Raw genomic sequence first — 9655 nt, forward strand, 5'->3', positions numbered from 1 at the left:
TGAGTACTTTGCCGCAGTATTCAAGTAGTAGCCCGACAACTTACAACCATTCCCTCAGACTCAAGCATCTTCTGGGCCCTGTCCGAGAGCGTGCGGACTCGTTTTCCTGAGATCTCCCCCTCTGGCGCAGAGGGAGAGGCAGCTCGCTTGAGCGTCGGAGCAGGATGCCGGGGGTCGGACTCGGATACGGACATGAAGTGCAAGAAGAGGATATTCTGGGCGGCGGGCGGGGAAGTGGGGTGCTCAGGATAGCAAACGGAGGATGGCGGATTGGGGTTTGTGATTATGTAATTGTAGAACTGTACAGTTCGTGGCGCTAGCCACCCCTGTCGTGCTGATGGTAGTGACGGGAACGGCCCGAAGCACCCAGATGGCGGCGTTCAGTACAGCGTGACATAGCCGCCGGGTCACCCACGGGTTACCCGGCTAGTGCGTGGGTCATGAGGCCGTGACCCGGACCCGGACCCAGCACACCCATACCCGGGACCCGTGAGGGTTGGCCGTACCCGGGGTGATCACTAATTTGAGGTCATCCAAGGCATACACCTCCAGTCGTTTTCCCAAAAGGAAAATCGAAGGATCCTGTGAGGTCTTCAAGATCTCCATGAGGAGCCGGCAGAATGCGAGCCGCCCTTCGCCGTAGAGCGTCGGCATGTCTACAGTGGTGATTCACCAGGTGCATCCATTGCGATAGCCTATCAGCAGGTGGGGATGCATCTGGTGCCGGCCGGCCCGGTTGCGCTCCACACCGCCTTCCCTGAGCGCGCACGGATCCAGAGCACACACCAGCGCCTCGGGCCCTGCCACCTGAGCTCGCCGTCTCCGACGGTGAGCTCGCCTCCCTCTTTGATTCACACCGCATCTTGCATATGATTAGTGATCGAAATATATTTATTAGTGAACTACTACATAGGTGGGCTAGTAAGTAAGCCACGCCCCACGACAACGCGGAGGCAGAGGCGGAGGCGGGTGATGGGGAGCGGGGCAGCACAGAGAAGGACGAGGCGGGGGTCCAGGAGGAGGCGGAGGGACTAGGAGGAGGTGGAGGGCGATGTAGAGGACAAGGAGGAGGAGGGCGACGTGAATGCGGGAGACGCGGACGCGGGCTACGCAAAGGCGAGCGAGGCGGAGGTGAGGGACGCGAAGGCGGAGGAGAGCGAGGCGGAGGGCTCGCGGGGGACGCGGAGGGCCGGGACGAGGCGGAGAAGGTGGTGGGCGACGCGGGCGGGGGCGCGCGATGCGAAGGGGGAGGAGGCGCAGAGTAAAGAGGGCGGGCGACGCAGGCGGAGGAGGTGATGTGGGCCGGGACGACGCAGAGGAGGGCGGCGCGGGCAGGAGGTGCGGGGAGGAGGCAGGTGACGAGGGTGGAGGAGGGCGACGTGGAGAAGGGCAGAGGCGGAGTAAGGTGACGCGGAGGAGCGCGGTGACGCGGGAGGAGGAGGGTGATGCGGAGGAGGCGGGTGACATGGGCAGAGGAGGGCGGCGCGAAGGAGGCGGCAGGCACGGGTGGCGCAGGGCGAGGAGGGCGACGCAGAGGCGGATGGCGCAGGTGGGCGACGCAGACGGAGGAGAGTGGGTGGAGGAGAGCGGCTCGGAGGAGGAGGACGTCAGGGTGGACGTGCTCGGTCTGTCGTAGGCAGGGGACATGGGTGGGCATCGGGAGTGCAGAAGGACCGAGCGGAGGACTCACCAATGAGCGCCGTGGCCCCCTATTCCAATCTCCATGCTGTGGACGTCCGTATGGACGTCCTCGTGCGTTGTGTTTGTTTTGAGTGCGGTCGGGAAGGTGGGTATAGGGTGGGATCGAGGTCGAGGGAGGAGGTCAAGGTCGAGGGAGGTCGGAGAAGGGAAGATCGGCGTCACCTGGTGACACCGGGGTCCAATAGCAGACGACAGTCGACCGTATGGTCGCTATCGTCTGCCTGGGCAGAGCGGGGAGGCTGAGGGTAAGTAGCGAGGGTGGTGGAGGAGAGCAAGGACAGCAAAGGGGATGGACGCGTGGCGTGCATCACAGCCACGCGTCGATGCGCGCCACGCGTCCTTGCCGCCCACCGAGGCGCGTCTCCACGGGCGCGCATCACGGATCGCCAGATCCGTCCAGATGCATCCGTAGCTGCTGATAGGCTATCGCAACGGATGCACCAGGGAAATCACCTGTGCTCGGCATGTTGACCCCGAAAAGCCCGAAGAGGCTGTAGGCGGCGTCTTCCGGCCTCGTGGTGTCCCGACACACCGCCCATGATATGCGCGTCGCGATGCTCGCGTCGGTAAACGGGCTATCAAAGCGAAGGACCGCCGCACAAATCTCGGTTGCTTGTTCTAGGCGATTTGCGAGCTCGTACTTGGTTCCCAGACATATCCACTCCTTGGAATAGAACACGAGCATGCGAGACGCAATAAGCTCTTGGAGAGTCCAGCCCCGGAAGTGCCAGCGACTGAGTCGGAAGGCGCGCCACATGTTACCTGGATAAGTGTTGGAGTACTCGACGTCGCCGAGGTAGACGTAGCAGATGTTGGAGAGGGCGTAGTACCGGAACATGGAATTGATGCCTTCCGAGAGCTCGGAACTGCTCTCCTTGTTGATACAGCACGTGTCGACCCAAGCGTACTCGTATCCGTGCTGTTCGGCGAGCTCAAGGAATGATCGAACTTTTGGAGTGAGGCGATCGCGTGGATTGAACCATGGTGGTGACGACCGGTGTGGCTCAGCACATCCTTGGACCAGTGCAGGAGTAGGGTGGAGGGGACTTGTATCTGAATCTATCGAAGGCTCTTGGGTCTTGTATGTCAGCGCCCGGGAGGAAAGACGAACTTTAATCACACTGACCGCCGGGCACGAATTCAGTACCGGATGCTCGGCTGTCTCTGTGGTTCCCTTCGGCGCGACCGCGGACGACGGGAGAGGACTCCGTATGGCAAGGAGTGGGTAAGCGCAATGGCAACCCGAGAGTCTGCATGATCCGGGATTCCACTCGATGGAGAGCATCTTCGCGAGCCGCAGATTCCTTTGAGACTGCCTCAGAAATGAGAGAGAGGCGCTCGTTTCGGAGAGCCACAGCTTCTTCGGAAACTGCCTGGGAGATGAGAGATCGGAGCTCAGCTCGGGGCAAGGGACGCTGTTCTTCCGGGGAGAAGGGGCTGTTGGATTCTTCGTTCAGCTTTTGAACCTTTTGAAACGTTTCTTCTTCTTCTCCCCAGGTGTGCGACAGGATAGCATAGCCGAGTCCAGGAACGTCTTCGGGTCGGGGAAAGAAGACGAGGTTTGCGCGCGCAGTGCCCAGAAGCCACATCGCTTCTATCACGAATATTAGCACGGGCGTGTCACTCACGGGTAAGCACTAATACCGGGTGCGAGTTGAGGTGTAGGATTCGCGGGAGGAGTACAGACACTTGGGGAGCTTGAGCGAATGCGATACACATCATCGGAAGAGCGCACGTACGATGAGAGTATCTGCGACAGTGGTTGCGGTGGTCACCCTAATATCACAAAGGGCGTCGATGGCTGGGAGGAGAAGCAAGGTAGACGGGAGTAGACGTCGGAGGGGTTGAGGGCGAGACGGAAGAGGCCAAGCTGCCGGGAAGGCGACCCCAGTCTCATACGCCCACCGCACGGTGTACCATGCGGAACACGCACGTGATAGCTTTGGAGTGCCTCCGATGCTTCTCCTGAGAAACGAATGCGGATAGAGCGTGGGCCGGCTTCGCGCTCCCAGGGCGAGTGTCCCTGCCACGAACGTGCCAAACTCTGATAAGTATCGTGCGTTCGCCATTGGGTGGAGCGGTACAAGATGTGGTCCGATACCAAGATATCATAGATGGACCTCGATGAAATCGATTCGAGGAGTACGGTGAGCCCCGGACGCTTCGGCAGCGAAAGACTTGAGTACGAGCAGAGGTATGACCCGGAGAGCGATACTTTCTTTCTCTTGTGGCGATCATACACCCTCAACATAGCGGTACAGCAGAGAGGAATTATTCCGGACGATAAAAAGCGGGCGAGTTCGGAGAGGGGAAGCGCATATATTCGGGAAAACTGGCCTCCACACATGTGCCCTACGTATATCGGCCGCTGCCTCCACTCGACGCCATCCCTATAAATCTAGACGAACACAAACATCCGCATGGACTACATTTGTGTTGCTCCGGTGCTCGGAGGGGTTGTACGGGGATGCCGCGAGATGGTGAGGCTTGCAGTGACGATATCGGAGTCGATGTCCACAGAAGAGTGAATGAGTGAAGAAACAGGAAATACAGGTGCGATATGAAGCATCAGGGGGTCTTGTGTTGATGGCGGAAGGAGAACAAGAGGCGAGGGCTGGGCGCTGCCGTGGGAGATATCTGGTCGTGACTCGGTCAGCCACACCAGGCCGGTATCTACGGCTCCACTGGCTGCTGGAGGAGAGGCCAGGTCTAGAGCGTGCAGCTCGCATTCAGACTCTAAGCGCAACAGTGAATCTATCCCCATCATCCTGGTTAGAGGGCGACCAATTTCTGACGTCGTAATGCGGCAGGTGGAGACAAGACCGAATCGTCTGTGTTCCGTGTTGAAGCGCGAGCGTCACGGGTCGAGAGAGAGAATTAATGAAAGAAGTGGGTAGAATACATGGTGGTAGAAGTGTCTACAGCCACAGGAACGAGTCGGTGGACGAGTCTGTAGATAAGGTTCAGAGTCCGACCGGAGAAGCCCGAAGTACGAGGCGCTCTACTTTAACATTCCGAGCACGTATGCAGCATTGCATCCGTCTCCACAATATATACAGGCTGGCGCTTTCACTTGTATCTATACGTCGAGCGAATTGGGCACGACCAGCCCGCCGTGCGTGCCTCGTGCGTCGTCGCGGAGAAGAACCGTTCGCGCCCCAGACGCTCTTCGTGTGCAGACGCGTCTCCGGTCGTCGCTCGTCTTCGGCGGACTGCTGTCGGCTGCGCGGTGACGAGCGGCTTGATCAGCGAGCAACAGGTCCGTCGATCGGGAGACTCGCACTGCGACCCACGCACCTCCGCTGTGGACACCAGGGGTCCACGGGATGAGGCTCCTTCGCCGTCCTCCACAACCGTACACGGAAACCGTGGGCCGCAACGGCGGAGGGGCACGCTGGGGGTAGAAGTTTCCGGGTATGGACCACTCGGACCAAAGCTCAAGAGCGGTTGGCGCCGTGCGGCGTGGAGGGGGCGAGGACGGCGGGCACGAGGCGATAGCGACTTGACGAGCGGGGACCTTCCGGGACCTGTAGGGGCCCACGACCGTCGCAGGTCGGCCGGCCGGGGAGACAGCCAGAGGGTCGTGGTAGGACGGGCGCCCAGAGGCGTGAACGGATCTCTAGGGCAGGACGTGCAGCAGTAGCCCGAGCGAATGTCGCGGGGGACCTCTCGACGAACTGTCGCTGGATAGTAGCCTTGTGGGAGGGAAGAGAACGGGGCGGAAGGAATCTTGCGCAGGAAGGGTTGGTGTCGGTGTGGAGGATTGGGACGTACAAATGTAGCATGGTCTTCGTGGGACGGCGTCGAAGAGTGCGTACTGCTCAGTGAGTGCGCTTTCCGGAGAGAAGTTGGCAGTGTGTTGCACCCCCATCTGGTGGGTGACACGTAGATCACCGGACGTCCTTGAAGGCCCTCGTCGAGTGTGGTGGGGTGAGGGCGATCTGTACAAACGACAGCGGGGGCAAGCATAGATCGTCGAGCTCGCGAACAGGGCATGGGATGCACTTGAAGCGAGAGTGCAGACGGGGGAATGCAGGGAATGCAGATGCGAGCATCGTTTTATTTGTTTTGTACTAGGAGAAAAGTCCCAACCACCCTCGCAGGTGCACACTGCCAGTCAGCGACAACTCCGGAGAGACATCCCCGACGAACTCCGCCAATATTGCGATTGTCGAAATCAACGTACCACGTGCTGGGCCGGTCAATCTGAGAGCAGGTGTGGTGCCTGGAGAGCGATGAAAGTGAGGGCTTCGTTGTGCAATGTTCAGTGTCTGGCGGCCTGTAGTCCGTCGCGACTGCTGTGCTGCTCGGGCACTCTCAACATGTTGTATGCAATCAGCCATCTGCTGCGCCGTAGATTTCGAAGATGGGCATACCACGGACAAGCACGCTCGCACCGCGCGTGCCTCGCGTGTAGGTCCAAGCGGGATGATGGGTCTCCAGCGCCCAGAACTCCAACACCCGCGGTGAATATCGCACCTTGGGACGAGGAGTACGGGTCAGGACAAACGAAGCTCATGCCGATCACATGCACGCGGTCAGTGCGCGCAATGAACGGCCCTCGCGTGCACAAGAACGTACACAATGCCGCCGCATCAGTGATGTTGTCGGCCGTAAGCCGTCCGAAGATATCCCGCTGGGTGCATCGACAGCGACCTTGACCTCGAAGATTTATGCGGCTGGGACATCTTCGATCGCCATCGATGTAGCTCAACCAAAGAAGAGCAGGACACCTAAACTTCGATGAGCTCGTGTTGGGTCCGGTGGGGGGACATACCGGCATTTGCGCGGCCGGGTGACGAGCGGAGGACGGGGAGCGGAGGACGAATGGGTTGGGAACAGTGGCGAGCATCTGGGTGGCGGGGATTTGGTGAGTGCCCAGTCCGTGAGGAGCGACGGTTCAAATGGGTGGATCAGAAAGAAGATCGAGGGCGGTCGACGAGGCCTCCACGAAATCCAGGGCGTCAAAGGCGGCGCGCGTCGCCCCGAGCGAATGCCTGGGCGTGCTGCGACCCATAAGCTGGGCGATATCTTTTCATACATGAGTGCTCAGGGGACAATACGTTACTTAGACAAGAGCAACGTACCTGCAGGAAGTTGAGGTCGTGTGGACATACAGAGCGCGGCACTCCGGAAGCGAGCCTCGCGAACGTGCCCAAGCCGCGGGAGCGAAAATGCACAGAAAGCGTGCGTCGCAGGGTCCAACAGCGCGTTTCCTCGCAAACTTCGTCGTTCCAGCGCGAGAAGACTGTCGATGTCCCGCGAGTAGAGTCTGAGAAGAGGCTCGAGTAGGCCAAAAAACGCGCGCATACATAAGGTGTGCCGGATATACGAACCTATGATGTGGGCGGGTCTCCTATCTTGCGCGGTGGGGCACATCCTCCGTTGGGTGCGCGGAGTTGTGTGAACACTGTCATAGTGGGGCTTCGTGGATGGGATCACCCGATGTGCTCAAAGGCTGGTTCTACGTGCCGTCGGGAATGCTTCATGCGTTCACAGAGCATCGGGACGCGGAAAACAAACGAAGAGCAGGGAGCGTGGTGAAGCGTTCAAAGTCCTGGACGGGCGGAGCTTCGCGGTGGATTCGCGCGTGCAACGCTCCGGCGTGTCCAGACGGGTGAGGGCGGCGATGGCACTGGATAAAGACAGACGAAGACTCTCCCTGATTCGCTGGTTCAATCTCCATGGCAGAAATAGCCAGCAGCACCGACACGTAGAGGTAGCAGGGGGATAGCAGACGAGAGACGGATGTGGGCGAGAAAATGCATATATTGCGAGAATGCGGCTGCTACAGGTGTGCCACATACCGGCCCCGACCACATGCCTTCTCCGTCCTTTCCATGGCGTATGCGTATGTGAGACGCGTCTCCACCCGGCCAATCCAATGATTTTCAGGACGGGAAGTCGAATGGATGGCCAGTCGGTGGTGCTGGCAGTGGGAGACTCGGGGCTGTGGCGGAGTGGGGGGCAAAGGATACAGTCGGCAAGGAGAGCGAAGACGAGAGAAGGACGCGGGGGGGGGGGGGGGGGGGGGGGGGGGCTCCAGGAGGCAAGCTCGAAAGCCACAACCGGAGGTGGAGGTGGTGGTGGTGGTGGAGAAGGAGGATTTCGCGGGGCAGCCGCCGTCGGAGGCTTCCGTTCCGACTAGTCCCGACGCCCGTAGCGCGTCGCGGATGTCGCCTGTGTCTTGCACTTCGACTCGAGCCATCGTGCTTGCCGTGCGCAGCGTCCCTCGAGCAGTGCGTCGTCGTTGTGTGCATGCAAGATTGATGCTCTGATAGGGATTCGGTGGCCAACAAGTGCCGGTGGGTGCTTCGGTCAGTGCTAAAGCTCTTCGTCCACAGCGCAATCACTAAGAAGGCAGGGAGTGTCGCGCAAAAGAGTTCGCCTATGTCCTTTCAAGTCTTCGGTGACATTGATCGTGCCTACATGAATTGGAAGACATGAATTAACTCCTTTGGTCGCCGAAGGTTGGAAGGTCGGTCGTCTCGATCGAGCTTAAGTGCGGGCGAGTGCGTGTGTGAGCGTTCCCTTCACCAACAGCGATATCTGATTATGCTCTCGAGATTCCTTAGGTTGAGGTGGCTGAGAAGATGTATCAGCCCATGTGGTCCGGTACGGAGTAAGGGGTCTGAGGAGGTGTACCGGCGAAGAGTTCCGATCAGTTCATATATCTATATATTGGCCAAAAACCTGACGTACCTCTCTCTCTGCAGAAGCTCAACGGAACGTAGGGGGCTCCGCAACTCTTTGCGCCCGCTGTCTGGGGTGCGGGGGCATCCCAAGTCAATGCATCTGAAAACACGGTAGAAGGTTAGCACGTCCTCCACTGAAACTGCACGGAAAACTCTCACTTGCAGGTGGAGCACAGACATAAGCAATCGTATGGCTGTGAATACAGCCTCCAGTCAGAAGCAGGCTGACGGTATTCTAGCTGCAATTCCGACTTGCCCCGGTGAGCTCGCCGCGCGGTTGGGAATCCGCAAAGAGCTTACCTAGCGCAGTACGCCTCGGGCGTGGATGCCACAGCGCACACACGTGCATCGTTGGAGGTGAGTGGCACGTCTCACTTCCGTTCCTGATATATGGGAGTGGCGAATGGTTCCGCAACCTCGGTCGTTGCACCTCGAATCGTGGTAGGTGCATGCGCACCAGATCTCCCTGCCTCCAGAATTCCGTAGGAACTCCATGGGATGTTCTTGAGGTTGTCGAGGTTGGCGATCGGCATGGGCTTCTCCACCCTTCGAGAGGCAACTTGCGACCAGTTCTTGGGTGCCATTCCAGGGGCCATTTGTGGACGAAATGTGGTCATTGATGGCCTCCGGAGTGCGCTCAGCAGGACTGGGGCAGGAGTTGTGCCTTCAGAATGCAATCGTCAGTGGGAAAGAGAGCAGACGGGACGGTTGACTCTGCCGGAGTCCACCACGGGTATCATGGCCCTCACGGTCTTCGCGGACGACGCAGAAGGTCATTCAGAGGCTCAGAGGCGCGGTGGATTCGTGCAGAACTCGCTGAGTCTCTGCGAGACACTTCGGAAGTAGGGGTAATATGTGCGAGAGACGGACGGGAAAACGCACCGTGAAGGATCCGCGTCCCCACCGCCGTCTCACTCCGAACCACTGTGATGAGATAGTTGAGGAAAGTCGTTGGATACCGGGCGGTCGCATGACAGCATCTGTCGATCGTCTTCGCAGCGCGGAAGAATGGACGTCCGTGTCGGGGGAATAGATCTGAATATGAGGAAGAGCGGAGATAGAGTCCTGCGTCGCTGCAACAGCGTCCTTGTTAGTTTGCATGGGCGATCCGGTGGACACGGGTTCCACAAATCCCCACAGAGCTGCGCCACTGTGTGGTACGTAGTCTGGGGGCGCAGTGATTGTGGTATCTGAGCTTGCTGTATCTTTCTTCTTGTCGGTCTCTTTTTTGTGGAATGTATGCACGTAAATGGGGAGGT

The 9655-nt window shown here is 59.2% G+C and overlaps 1 protein-coding gene across 1 annotated transcript; it reads right to left on the reverse strand.

Moving 5' to 3' along the window:
- Positions 1-438: 438 nt before the first annotated feature.
- BXZ73DRAFT_53711 (heterokaryon incompatibility protein-domain-containing protein) lies at positions 439-3290 on the reverse strand (the record flags this gene model as incomplete). The annotated part of the gene is made up of 3 exons (XM_048021054.1): positions 439-656; positions 2155-2704; positions 3168-3290. 3 exons carry the CDS (start codon positions 3288-3290, stop codon positions 439-441), a joined length of 891 nt encoding a protein of 296 aa, XP_047873390.1.
- Positions 3291-9655: the final 6365 nt, after the last annotated feature.

This window comes from Epithele typhae, assembly GCF_022376455.1.
Source record: "Epithele typhae strain CBS 203.58 chromosome Unknown BXZ73scaffold_71, whole genome shotgun sequence".
Lineage (NCBI taxonomy): Eukaryota > Fungi > Basidiomycota > Agaricomycetes > Polyporales > Epitheliaceae > Epithele > Epithele typhae.